Genomic DNA, 13,840 nt, shown 5'->3' on the forward strand with positions numbered 1-13,840 from the left:
AATGCAGCTCTTCCATTTGCTTTATTAGTTTTTTCTCAATAAGATTTTGGTGCTATAGTTTGCGTGCACTCTTTGGGTTTTCTTTTCTATTAATTTGTCAAGAATTGATATAATATCAGTTATGCACTCATTTATACAACTAAAAGATTAGAAAGGAAAGTTGACGAAGCCTGCAGTATTTCAGTTTGTGTGACGAATGGATTGTATAATTGCTTGTGTTTACATTCATATACATGTATTATACAAATCTACTATTTGGTATGTAAACTTCTGATTCGTCTATCACATGGTCTACCTTCATTGAGTCTAATGCCATTCCGTCCATCCACATTTCGTCTAACAACCTATTTTGGTCCGATAATCACTTCGTCTAATCACCAGTGCGTTTATGACCATTTCGTCTCCTAACCAGTTTGTCTAATACTCATTTTCTTTCAAGTCATTTCGTCCAATTAGACTAAATGGTATATGGACCAAATGGCTATTAGACGAAATTATGAGTGGATGAAATGAAAATTAGAATATGTGGATGGTGGACGAATTTATTTTAGACCAAAGGATAGTAGACGAGTTGGTAATTGGACGAATTGGCATTATACCAATTGGAAATAAACCATTTGGTATGGATGTGTGTGGGTGAGGGTGTGTGTGTGGGGTGTATGGGTGTGTGGGTGTGTGTGGCGATGACTGTGACAAGAAGAAATGAGAGATTATGAGACATTATTCGAAGAGAAGTTTTACGACGTATGGTAAATATTATAATGATTTATGAGAGGATAATGACGATAAAAGTGATAATGATGAAAATGATGATGATATTGATAATCAATGATGATGACAGCAATGATTAGGATGACGAAAATTATAGAATGATGAATACCACATAGACGATTATGATGGTGATTTTAATGGGGTTGGAAACGATGTTTGTGTTATTTATGACCTGATACTACCAAAAAAAAATTGTGTGATTAATAATGATACCAAATTAACATAAACACAAATGATAAGTAATTATAACAACAATTATAATAGAAAATAGCAAGAATAAGCGGGTTGAAAATCAAAACGAGGAGAAATATCATGAACAGCTCACATATAACATGTATAACGCAAAACATTTAAAATGTCATAACTCCAAGTTTTTCTGCTTTTATTGAAAGCAATTTATTTTCAGGGTAACATTCCCGTTTCAAAACATGATACTACAATCAGACTCACACTTTTAGATCCGGAAGTGACAATTTGCTGCAAATTTCCCGTTCTGGACATTCGGGGGGGGGGGGGGGTCCTTTCTCGCATGATGCGGCCAAGTCGTGGAATCAACTTCCCCAGTCACTTCGCAGTATTAGAGCGCATGACACCTTTAATCTATACCTTCAAAACTATACCAAGATTTAAATGCTTTGAATTCTATATACATCTAAATCTTGTTTTGTTATCTTTCTCTGGTCTTATTGGTATCCTGTTGGGGGGGGGGGGGGTGCTGTGTCCTTATTTGCTATAGCCCTTCTGTGAGTATTCGGCTGCCAACGCTTGTCCCTCAAATTGTGGGTGAACGGAACAGAAAGGAGGGTACCGGGTCCATTCAGGATTTAGCAAGGATTTCCAGCGACTGTTGCCAAATTATATACTCACCAATGTTTGTATAATTTGTGTAACTGATTTATTTACAGAATATGTTTATATTTGTAGTTTGTTTCTGTATTATAAAAAACAACTGTTGCTGGGATAGCGCCATTAGCGTCTTTGGACGGAGTGTGCACTGAATAAAATCAACACCATTCATAATAAAAATAATGAAGAAATTGATGGTGATAATAATTATGATGAAAATAATGATGACAAAAATAATGATATTAATTATAATCATATCATCATAGAATGTATTATATTGTTATCATACAATTGATTAATTGTAGTTAGAATGGTGGTGATGCTTTTCCAATTTTCTATTGTTTTCTATTTTTCAATAGTAAGCGATTTGTAAAGACAGAATAATTCATTTAACCAATCATGAAAGTAAAAAACAAATCTTATCTTTAAGAATAATATGGTTTTCTTATTCATTAATACGTATCAAACAGAATAACTTTCGGTTTCCGAAAAGGATGTCATTAATAAAGCATCGAATGACCGTATGATGCATCGATCGACAAGGGAGTTTTGATATTCAAGTGGATAGATGTCGTTGAACAAAACTGATCTATTGTCTACTCTTATGAGGATTGACAGCCTGGATACTAGAGCTAGTTTCACAGCCGACTAATATAAACACAATGATTCAAGTCTTCCCACGCAATATCATATCAAATTATATTTAGAAACGCTTGGCAGGGCCGGCACCGTTGGGGTGGCGATTTGGCGGTCACTGTCTTTATTTTCGAATTGAAGTAATTAAAAAAACCCAAGAAATTGCAGAATGGAGGAATAAGATTAATGAATAGAGGATTGGGTGACTTCTGCCCCTATCATTTTAATTCAGACAAAATGCGGCCATTCTTAGGTTTTAATACCTCCCCCTTCCCTTAAGATAGTCTGGCACGTAATCCTACTATATGCATTCAAGATTATATCATAAGAAACCGAGTGATCACTTTCGGATTACTCTGACATTTCAACAGTAGTGTCTATCGCTCAGAGTTTCTTGTGCGAGACTACATTGGTGATTTGGGAAAGAATCTCCTGATTTGGGAAAGAAACTCCTGAAATTCACCTGATCACTTCCAAACGACAATATGACGACTGATTAATGATCCTATCGGCGATCAATTGAAAGTTGAAGACGACGACAAGAAAAATAACGATAAATTACTGTTCGTAAGTCTTTGTAGTGCATTCAAGAAGATATCGAAACCATTTGTTTTTAGCATAACCGGAGCTGACGAGACCACTTCACTTTACAACCATATTCAAATTACATTTACAGCTAATACAAGGGAGTATCATTTAGGTAGAACTGCCAGTACAACCCTATATACATCGTGGATAAGCTGTTTAGATATCATCGAATGACATTCCGACCTACATTTTCAAAGATGTGTAAATTGCGATGCAATTAAAGGATGAATATGCGTTGAAATTCTTATTTTAACTTACTTCTCCACAAAGTCGCTACAAACAGGTGGAGAAGAATAAGAGATTTTGCAGGTTTAGACTGATCGATGAAAAAAGCCGTAGCCGACAGACGTTATAGTTATATTATGCTCAGCTTTTCTAATACTGTATCAGAAGAAGAGAGTTTAGAGTCTGTGACTATGGGACGACGCCGACCTCATATCTTTTTATTAGGTGTTGTGATTTTCTCCGAACTGATTCCTCTTAGTTTTGCAGATGACTGTTATGGTAAATACAAGTTTATCTTTTATTCATTCTTTCTTGTACAATAAAGTAAATTTGTGTTGTTGATTGGATAAGTTATCAAGATGTTTACATGATTCACTATAGGCACGTAAACATGTTTGATGTACCATTTATAATGTGGCAGAACTCGAAGCATTTTGTACACGGATTTTGAAATAGCTGATAATGATAACAACAATAATGATAATAATGCTAACATTTATAGGGCGCTTTATACGGGTGTTTCAAGCACACAGGTGGTGTGACTAAGGTAAAAAATGAATCCATTAAAAAATGCTAGCCTTGAGAAAAGATGAGTTTTAAGTGAAGATTTGAAATCCTCGGAAATAATCGGAAAACTATTAGGCCCAATATTAAAGTATGTATTCAAATAGTTTCATACATACATACATACATGTATAAATGCATTATACTTTTTAAATATAAATGATAATAATTATAATGAAGGAACATTATTGGTCCTTACATTTTTATAGTTATGATCACATTTCAAAAGGTTTAACCTTTGTTGAGATTCTGATGTCGACGCCTCCGTAGGAATAGTGGCGCCTATGTCGGACTTCTAGTAAACAGACGAGACCAAAGAAAAATCATAAAAGTTAATGGTTTTTATTATTAAAAAGCCACTTCATATTCATTTCGATAAGACAATCGAAAATGAATCTATATCAGTATAACAAATGTATATTTGACATATCTACTTCGGAATGAGTACATAGGAAAACTATCTGATCAATTTCGAGGTATCAACGTCACAGGACTACCGATTCACTTTACCCTAAGAGTTCAGGCCATTAGGATAGAATGCTCACCGTAAAAAATGCCTATAGTTCTTACAATTATTACTTGTAGGATTATTCAAAACGTGAATAACGCATGTTTGTAGACTGTAGAGTGACAGCGATCAGATACATCTAGGAAACTAGATGACAAACCCAAAGTTCACAAAAATCAATAATGGAAATGCTTCTTTTTGTTAATTAATTGGATCCGAAAAAATAAATGTAAACTTGATTCACGAATGCACTTGAACCTTACCATCTGATACGATAATATAGATATGTCTATTTGGAAATCTAGCCGTTGAATTTGTTACATTCTGAGAAACTTAATTAAACCCCAAAGTGGCTTAATCCGCATTGCCAAATTTGGAACTCTGATGGCGTGACGAGTGAGAAATAATGAGAAAAAGGCTGGTGATTGCCGTTGAAGAGTCCAAGTCCTTTCCCAAAAGACGTCGACGACGCCTGGGTGCCTCAAACGGGACCCATATAGATGTTTCTTTTTATGAACGCGGATAGGCCTATTGGCAGGCGGTGTGTAGAAAAAGTGACACAAGCGCGTCTCGAAAATTGGACTAGACTTTAATTCCGTCATTAATGGTTTGAATAAGCTTAATTGTGTAATAGTAGAGCGTATAAGCTCTAAAAATCACAACAATTGTGCAAATTTTGACTAAAGCATGAAACTTTCACAAGTATTAGTTTATGCTGTAAGGTTTATTTTATAGATGGGAGGTAAATTTATAAATGCCATTAACGGCCGAATATGGCATTTGTAAATTTACCTCCCGTCTTTGAAGTAAATCTTACGGCATATACTAATATTTGTGAAAAGTTTCATGCTTTAGTCATAATTTGTAAAATTTTTCGGCTTATCCTCTCTAAAGACTTCAATGGAAAATAATGTTTTAGGTCATTGGGAAAGCAAAAAACGACGATTTTATATATGTTACATACCGACACTACGCACGAGAAATGAAAAAAAATGTGATAACTCGTTATGACAATAAAGTTTTTACATGTATCTCCTTCAGGCAGGTTAGAGGAAATCGATATCCCATTTGACACGAAAGGTAAAAGCTTTCAATTCACCTTAAACACGCCTATCTGTTACAACGCATTTGCCAAAGATGAAGATCACAGATTGAGACTGAACTTCTCCAGTTTTGAAATGAATGAGGGATATGACTATGTGGAGGTAGGCGATCTCCGGGAAGACAAGATAAGGTCGAAAGATAGCTTACTCGCTCGGTTCAGGTATGGTTGTATAATTTTTCTTCTTGAACATGTGGAAGATCAGCGTGGTTTAGAGTCCCTTCATTGAAATGAGTCAATTTACCAGTTATTCTCTAGAAACTAGACAGAGATACCCTTGTTTATTTCTATTACATGACACTCTGTTGTTTTCTTTCGCCATTCCCATATAAGTCCGTTCCATAAAGTTTCGAGTCCCTATAGTGGAGACATTTTAAATATCGTCAAGAATTATTTATTTGGTTCTTCCTATTTCAGTAGACAAAAAGTCCTCTACAGTGCGTCCCAAAAAAAACTATACACTTTTGAAATGGCTGCCAAATAAAAATATAACACTTTGGGGGAAATAACTTATAGATATGGAAAGCCAATAAAGTCAACTTTTAAGTGAAACCAAAAAGTTGGAAAACTATTCATGCTTGAGCGAGCACTGCCCACTGAAACAAAGGGTATGAAAATTAGGGTGGGCCGGAATTAGCCTTCCAATTTCTTTCAAGTTTTTTGTTTGGTACTTGCAAAGTTGAGGGTTATTTGGTGAATTAAAGATCAGTTGTGATCAGTTTGTTGTTTGTGAAAATTTAATGCGTTATTAAATTGAATTTATTACATTGAAATTTAATGCATGAGTGATCGTGAATTGCAATTTTTAGTGCAGCATTTTGTCTTTATCATGTGGATCTCAACAATGTATTTATGAAAGTCAGGAGAAGAGGGGGTAATATGACTTAGGTAGGTGAAGTACGTTGATGGGATAAAGGTCAACATAACATTTAGCATCCCCTCCCTCCATCTCAACCCCCGGCCCCGCTTCTCTCCTCCTCAGACACTTCGACTAGGCTGAGCAGGAAGACCTTACAGTTTTTTTGAGTGGTTAGTCCTTTGGAACTTGCTAAGCTAAATGAATGAGTGAGATAAGTTTTGGTTTCTTAGGCAAATTTCATGAGTTACTAAATTGAAATTTAATGCATGAGTGAACAGGAATTGAAATTTTAGTGTAGCATATTCATCTTGTGGGCCTCAGAAGTGTGTTCGTGAGAGTCAGAGTAATGTGATGGTACCTGTTACAAGCAAGAGGGCGAGATATGCTAAAACTTGGTTAAAAGGGCATTCCTCTTCTTTTTGTCCTTTTACAAATTAAAAGTCATAATTATGTACCCTCCCCTCTCCACCTCCATTTCCCAGCCCCCCCTCTCTGTCTCACTTCCTGGAATGTAGCCTATTCAAAACTAAGCTGCCAAGTGACCGATGGCTGATGGTCATTTTTTTATTGAATTATAACCAAGAAATTTAATGATTATGATGATTAATGAAATAATTTATTGAAAAAAAACTGAATGTTTGATTGATCACATTGCACATTGAATGATTTGATTTAATGATAAATTGTTGATGAAATGATTGATAGCAAAAGTTGATGCCCCAATTCAGAATTAATCATTAAAGGGGAATCCAGCCTTGGCCATTAAATGTTGTGTTGGGAAGGAGAAAAATAAATTAAACAGAATGGTGAAAGTTTGAAAGAAATCGGACAAGCAATAAGAAAGTTATAGCTGCTTTAAAATTGAGATCACTAATACTATGTAGATTTCAAATTGGCAACTGGATAAGTAAATTATGACAAGGGGCAAGGACAACTTTCCCATAGGCCATGTACTTTATTATCAGGGATTAGTGGTTTTCTCCTAAGTACCCATTCCCATGGGGCAGTAATCTAAATATAACCCAGGTAGTATATTGTTTTATGTCCTCATGAAAGAGAAATATTAATTTGAAATAAAACTTTTGGGAAAAAATCACATTTTCGCCATAATATGAAATGGAGTACATGGAAGAGTAGTCCTTGCCTTACATCACTATGACATCTCATATGCGGCCAATTTGAAGTCTCCATGGGTACAGTGATTACCAATATTTACAACTTTTAAAAATTCATAACTTTCTTGTTGTTTGTCCAATATTATTCAAACTTTCACCTATCAACTTGTCTGATTTTTCTTTTCCTTATAAAAACAATTTTTTATTTGGGTTGGATTCCCCTTTAAATCAACATTCCGCTCTGGACTTCACGCGTACATGACAATAGCCATCAGTCTTTCAACAGGAGGGGAGGGCGGGAAAGAAGGAGGGGGCGGGGGCTGAATGTTCTGTTGACCCTTATTCCATCAACCTACTTCTCCCACTTAAGTCCTATCTCATCCCCTATTCTCCCGACTTCCATGAACACACTGCTGAGATCCACATGATAAAGTTGAAATGCTGCCCAAAAAGAGATCCAAATGATAAAGTTGATATGCTGCCCCAAAAGTGTAATTTGTGTTCACTCATGCATTTAAGTTCAATTTAATAATTTATAAACTTTGCATAAGCTACCAAAACTGGTAACGGTTGATCATTAATTTATCACAACGCCCTTAACTTTGCAAGTTCGAAAGGAATTGCCTCTTAAAAACTGACATAAATTGGAAGGCTAATTCCAGCCCACCCTAATTTTCATACCCTTTGTTTCAGTGGACAGTGCTCGCTCAAGCATGAATAGTTTTCCAACTTTTTGGTGTCATTTGAAAGTTGACTTTATTGGCTTTCCATATATGTAAGTCTTTTCCCCCAAAATGCTATATTTTTTATTTGGCAGCCATTTCAAAAGTGTATAGTTTTTTTTTGGGACGCACTGTAGGAGTCTAGGTATTGTCGAATATCTAAAACCTTCGCCCTCCCACATGCACATCCGTATACCTCTGTGTAGAAAATTAATATAGTCCTACAGCAATATCTTTTGATTTACCGATTCCCAGGCATCATTAAACAAAGATGAATTGGAACATACACCAAATATCTGCCCCATGGTAGGTGATTTTCCCCTGTTTATTATCTATCAATCCGTCATATGCAAGGATTTGTTGTAGGGCCTATATAGTTTATACCATGGAGCTATGTTTTATAGCTCCATGTTTATACTGGCGAAAAACGTTTACTACTTGCTTCAGGAAATTCCCCCCCCCCCCTCTGACCCCTGGTTATGCTGGTTTGCTTTATTTCATATTCATTAAAATCAACTTACTGCCGCGATGACTTAGGGTCTTTTCAAACGTAAATCATTGTTATGATGATTGCAATTCGTCTTTAGAATCACCGGACCTTTCATACGGAAAATTAGTAACGTAATTTGAGTGAAACTGGAATTCACCTCCGGAGTGGAATTTGAATTCGTGATTGTGATTAGCGTTCGTGATTCTACTTTGGTTTTACACGTGCTAAAATTCGTCATGAGCCTAGCTTATTTTTAACTGGAATCATCATTCAAATTACGTGTTTTTTTTTTACCGTCTGAAAGGGCGGTTAGCCATTTTCTTAACAAACAACTTACTAGAACACATGTTGATGATGATGATTAACCACTAGGTTATGTTCCTTTGTTTTAACACTCCTTTTCATCGTTAAAGTGGGCGTGTTCTACCCAAAGATGTCGTTTCCTTGAGCAGCGGCATGTGGATTGAACTTCTGGTTAACGAAGAATTAGTTAAGTCTCATAGAAGAAAGGTGGAGTTCACTGTGACAGCTGAAGAACGACAAGGTAAGATGCAGCCATATCAAAGTGACGTCTATCCTTATCAAACCGATTTGAGTGAAGTGAAATGAAACAGATTAACGAAAATTACCTTAAGCATTTGGAAACTCACAAAATTGAAGCGTTTGGAGTTATGTTGTATGTATTTATTTAAAAAAAGAATCACAGAGTGTTCTCCAGACTAATGCAAGAATGCGGGTCACTGACTGCTCACGAATGACTAGTTCGCATATAACAATTTTGATTATTAGAATAATTCGTTTTCTACAAGCATGACAAGTATAAGATTGGGGAAACTTCTCTTCTTTTTAAGTTATTATCCGTTTGGTTGAAAAGGTTAAAGAATTACATTGAGCGAAAAATCAAAACAACACATGCCTCTTTATCCATGCTGAATCATTTCTGCAGTTGACATCAAGCTAGAATGCCCGACCCAATCACCTTCGAACATAACATACCCGGAGTTGGGGGGAAACTACAGCAACAACGGCTACCGGCTCTGGTGGATACAAACAACCCCACCGTGCAACATCACAGTATATCCAATGGAATTTTGGTTAGGGCAACAATACGACTTAGTCTTTCTGACAGAAAACACAACAGGACCATTCCGAAGGCACACCTCCTTCAATCTTACTGGCAGGAGAGAACCACAGTATCTCCAAGGGAAGGCTTATACATCAGCAAGCAACAATCTGGTTGTCTTTTTCACATCGAATTTCGAAGTGCAGAGGCCCGGATTCACCTTCATACTCTTAGCAAATTCTACTGACGGAGAATATCCGACATGTGAGTGGAGGCACGTTTTTACACTTGTTCACAAAACTCGATTAACATGCAAATGCAAAATAAATCAAAGGGTGATTTTGTAAACAATTTTCAATTTTTTTTACAATTATTACGATGACAACGTACAAATTTAATAAATTTGTATCTTTGAAAATGGCAATGAACACCTTTCAAACGTGCAACTTTCGGGTTATTGCGAAAGTTGATGCGTTGAACTCTTTTCCTCTAGGACGTTATGAGCCTATAAACTCACAACGTGATTTATTTTTCACACTGTTCTTTTTTATGACCTACAGAACAGGGTATTTTTTTAAGTAGTGCTTGTAAAAATATCTTTTTGCAGATGCTTCGACAGCGGAGTATCCAAGCAGGTCCCAGGTGTACCATGCTTCGTCAGTGACTACTACACATGTTGGTCAGGAAGATCAAGAACATAAAACAAAATTCTACCTTATAGTCGTTGGTGTGTCTGCAGTCGCTGTTGCCGTATCGGCTCTTCTCCTCGTTGCAGTGGTCAGATGCTACATTTCTGGCTCAAAGACTGGGACCTACAGCAGAGACAGTTGGAATAAATACTTTCCTACTGCCAGATCTGCATCTACAGTGAGTTTTCCTTCTCGATTATGAACTAAAGGGATTGTTGTTAATCCAACCAGGTCTTGCCCCAATACGTTTTCTCGCTTTAAAATCGCAAAGAGCGCCCATTCCATGCATACCCTCAGAACAATTATTCTTGATAGGTATTGACTCTTTAAACTCCATTAATGAACTGACTTAACAAAGCTTCCTCATAGGCAGATCCAGGGGGACCCGAGGGACCCGCCCCCCCCCCTATTTGCGGAGCAAAAAAAAAGAAAAAAGGGAAAGAAAGAAAAAAAGAAGGGGAAAGAAAGGAGGAAAAAAGAAGACCAAAATAAGAGGAGGGAGACGAGTGAATAAAATAACGTCAGTGGAAGACTTGGAATATGATTTAAAATTATAAATTTCAAGTCCCTTCATTAAATTTTCGCTCGTGCTCGCATAGCCTGTTCAATGAGATACATACCTAGCTCAATAGGCTGATATGTAGCTTAAAATATCAAGTTTTGAAGTCAATATACAAAACACATTTCAGCTCGGACATCGAGCTTCCATTTTTTTGTTTGATTTACAAAGCTCTGTAAAATGTCCGTTTATGGTGTGAATATCATTTTGCAGCTTTTTGCGCTGTTCGCTCGCGTTATTTGATTTGCCAAGTATTATGATAGTTTATCCAAAATTACGTCTCGAGATTTGCGCTCGCATTAATCAAATAGTTCAAAAATATATCAACTCATAAATCCTATTCAAGATTACCAAAGTGCCTAAAATATCCAGTTTTCAGGCCTCAAATGTCAACAAATTTCACTCACTCATTAGGTTTATTATATTAATGAATATGATAATAAAATTTTCATGAATTCCTAATAACTAAATTGTCCCTTTTTCCAGAAAGGAATATCGACAAGTTTCATATCGCGCTTAGTAAGAGGAATAGGAAGATAGTCATCCTTTTTCATATGACAAAATGTCCTTAGGCCTAGAATGTACAGGTCCTAGGTCAAAATGATAATTAAGATATCACCTCGCGCATTGTACTCGCATCATTTATTAAGTGCTATCCACATACACACAATTTCCCTACACAATGCTTTAGATAGTGATTAAATTCACCCTTTTCATACCGGAATATCAATCTTTTTCCGCTCGCGCTTCGCGCTCGCATTATTAATTTTCATGATAAAAAATAAATGTATTCAGAATGCCCAGATTCTGTTTAATTCTAAAAAACGCGCACATATGTTTATTGAAATACGCAGCTTGATCTTTTTTTTCAAAACGTGCTAAAATTATCAAATTTGCGCTCGCATTATTAATGTAGGAACTTCATTTTTCATGATTTACAAAACATGAATAGAGTGTCCCATGTTTAGGTCTGAAATCTCTTTTTTCCGCTTGCGCTTCGCGCTCACATCAATTGTTTAGTTTTATACCTATACCGTTTTAAAAAAGTGCTTAGAGTGTCATTTTTTTAGGTCGGAATTTCAAAAAAAATTCAGCTCGCGCTTCGCGCTCGTATTATCTAAAAGTTGTAATAGGTATCGTCTTAATGGCTAACTGCAAATCGTCAATTTTTTGTTTGCTAATTACGCCACTGAGACAACCCCTTCAAGGAAACAAACAAAAATCAACTTTGAGCGGCCGATCGGGGAAAATATGGGTGAGAAAAAATTTCGGCCCCCCCCCCTATTGACGGGAGCTGGATCCGCCCTGTTCCCTTATCTTGCCAAGCCATTGCAGCAAATACTGCTTTTACAATTTTGTAGTTATTAACTCTTGAATCTGTTCTTGTTCCATTGCAGGGAAGTTCTCTTGGTCGCTTCATCTCCTTTTCGCGTTACCCTGACGAAAGCTTCAGTGAGAGTTTCTCATCTGGAACACTCTCATCAAATACTCATTCCTCTGGTTCCTTCAGTGGTGGTTCATCCCTGTACAGCAGTAATACTTCATCTTCAAGTTCTTACCGATCCTCCATCTATGCTAGAATACGTACGCTATTTAGTACTCGTCGTGACGGAGACGACTTTTCCGTTTTTCGTGGATCTCCTTCGGGTAATCTTCTATCCACATTTCATCCACAAAGCTCGGAAAACACACACTCTGAATCATCAGATGAAGAACATCCCGTCCAGAGCGGAGATCCTAATTCGTACAGACGATTATCATTTAGAGCGATAAGGAACGCGTTCCAAAATCAGTTGCACAGAACTCCTATGACTAACTTGCTATCAGTGAGATCAAGTTTTTCACGGAGCACGGATAGAACGAGTACGGAAGGTTCGTTGCAGGATATATATTCTTTAGTTGCCGATGGGGAGGCCGAAGAGAAAAATGATGATTTTGTTTTCACAACTGACACAACAGCAAGGATGAAAGTACAACATACTTACTTCAAAGGCTGCACAGTTGGATATGATCCTATTTCGCAGCCGGTACAGAGTACTGCAAACTTGATACCCAGTGGTTCAGACGGCGCTCCAGCAATGGATCAACAAGAAATAATTTTAGGACAACATGACGCAGGTGATAGAGCAGGGATCACCAGACCACGAAAAATATTGCACACCTATTTCCAAGGACAGAATAGGTTATGGTCAGGTAGTTGTCGAAAGAGTTCACTTGGGAGGCCATTGCCATCAATTCCCGATCGACATAGAGGAGATGATGACAGGGAGACACTGATAAACAGTGTCACGTATGAATCACTTTCTGTCGATTCCAAGTTTGCTCTTGATCGGGAAACTGGTACTGATTCTTCAAAATCACGTGCCGATGATGATTCTGTACACAGACACGTAGACCGAAGCGAGAGGGATGGCGGAAACCTATCAGGGTATGAAGCCAGTGGGAGTACTGAATATCATCATGATGAATCAAATACTAAAGACCACTTACTGCATCACACCTCCCCTCATCCACTCAATGATTTAGCATGCGCATGTACGGTAGATGATAGTCCTGACGATACACCATTTCCACACAGTGACCGCATTGTTCTAACGAAATCGAATAAAGAGCATGAGAGGGGTAAGGTATTAAGGAATTCATCGACCTGCAATGCGAGATCTGATAGCAATGAGCTACATGATGAATCAACATCAACTTCAGAAATAAGTCAGCTCTATAGTAAAATGAACAAAAGAAAGATTGTACATACGTATTTCAGAGGACATGCTCAAACTTAGAGTGACTTTGAAGCATTAATATACACATAATGGTGCTTGCGAAAACATGTTGGAAGGGAAAGAGGACCTGCCCATGAAGGATGTATGTTGGGGAGGAAATTATTATGTGCCCCTGGCATGCCGGGGGGGGGGGGGGGGGCACTTCCATTGACAAGTGGATACCATGCGCGACCACGGGGTCTCGAAAACCACCCTAAACAAGTATTTTCCATTTTCTGAAAATGCACCCCTTAACAAGTATTGGCGTATGAAACCCTACCCGTAACAAGTATTGGTAACAAAAAGATAACCTTGGCAAGTATCCCCAGTAGGCATGCAGCGAT

The 13,840-nt window shown here is 37.2% G+C and overlaps 1 protein-coding gene across 1 annotated transcript; it reads left to right on the plus strand.

Annotated features, from left to right (window-relative positions):
* Positions 1-9,799: 9,799 nt before the first annotated feature.
* Positions 9,800-13,569, plus strand: LOC135153641 (uncharacterized). Its single transcript, XM_064097408.1, has 3 exons — positions 9,800-9,824; positions 10,097-10,356; positions 12,135-13,569. Exons 1-3 carry the CDS (start codon positions 9,800-9,802, stop codon positions 13,515-13,517), a joined length of 1,668 nt encoding a protein of 555 aa, XP_063953478.1. The 3' UTR covers positions 13,518-13,569.
* Positions 13,570-13,840: the final 271 nt, after the last annotated feature.

The sequence above is a fragment of the Lytechinus pictus genome, chromosome 1 (assembly GCF_037042905.1).
Source record: "Lytechinus pictus isolate F3 Inbred chromosome 1, Lp3.0, whole genome shotgun sequence".
Classification (NCBI taxonomy): Eukaryota; Metazoa; Echinodermata; class Echinoidea; order Temnopleuroida; family Toxopneustidae; genus Lytechinus; species Lytechinus pictus.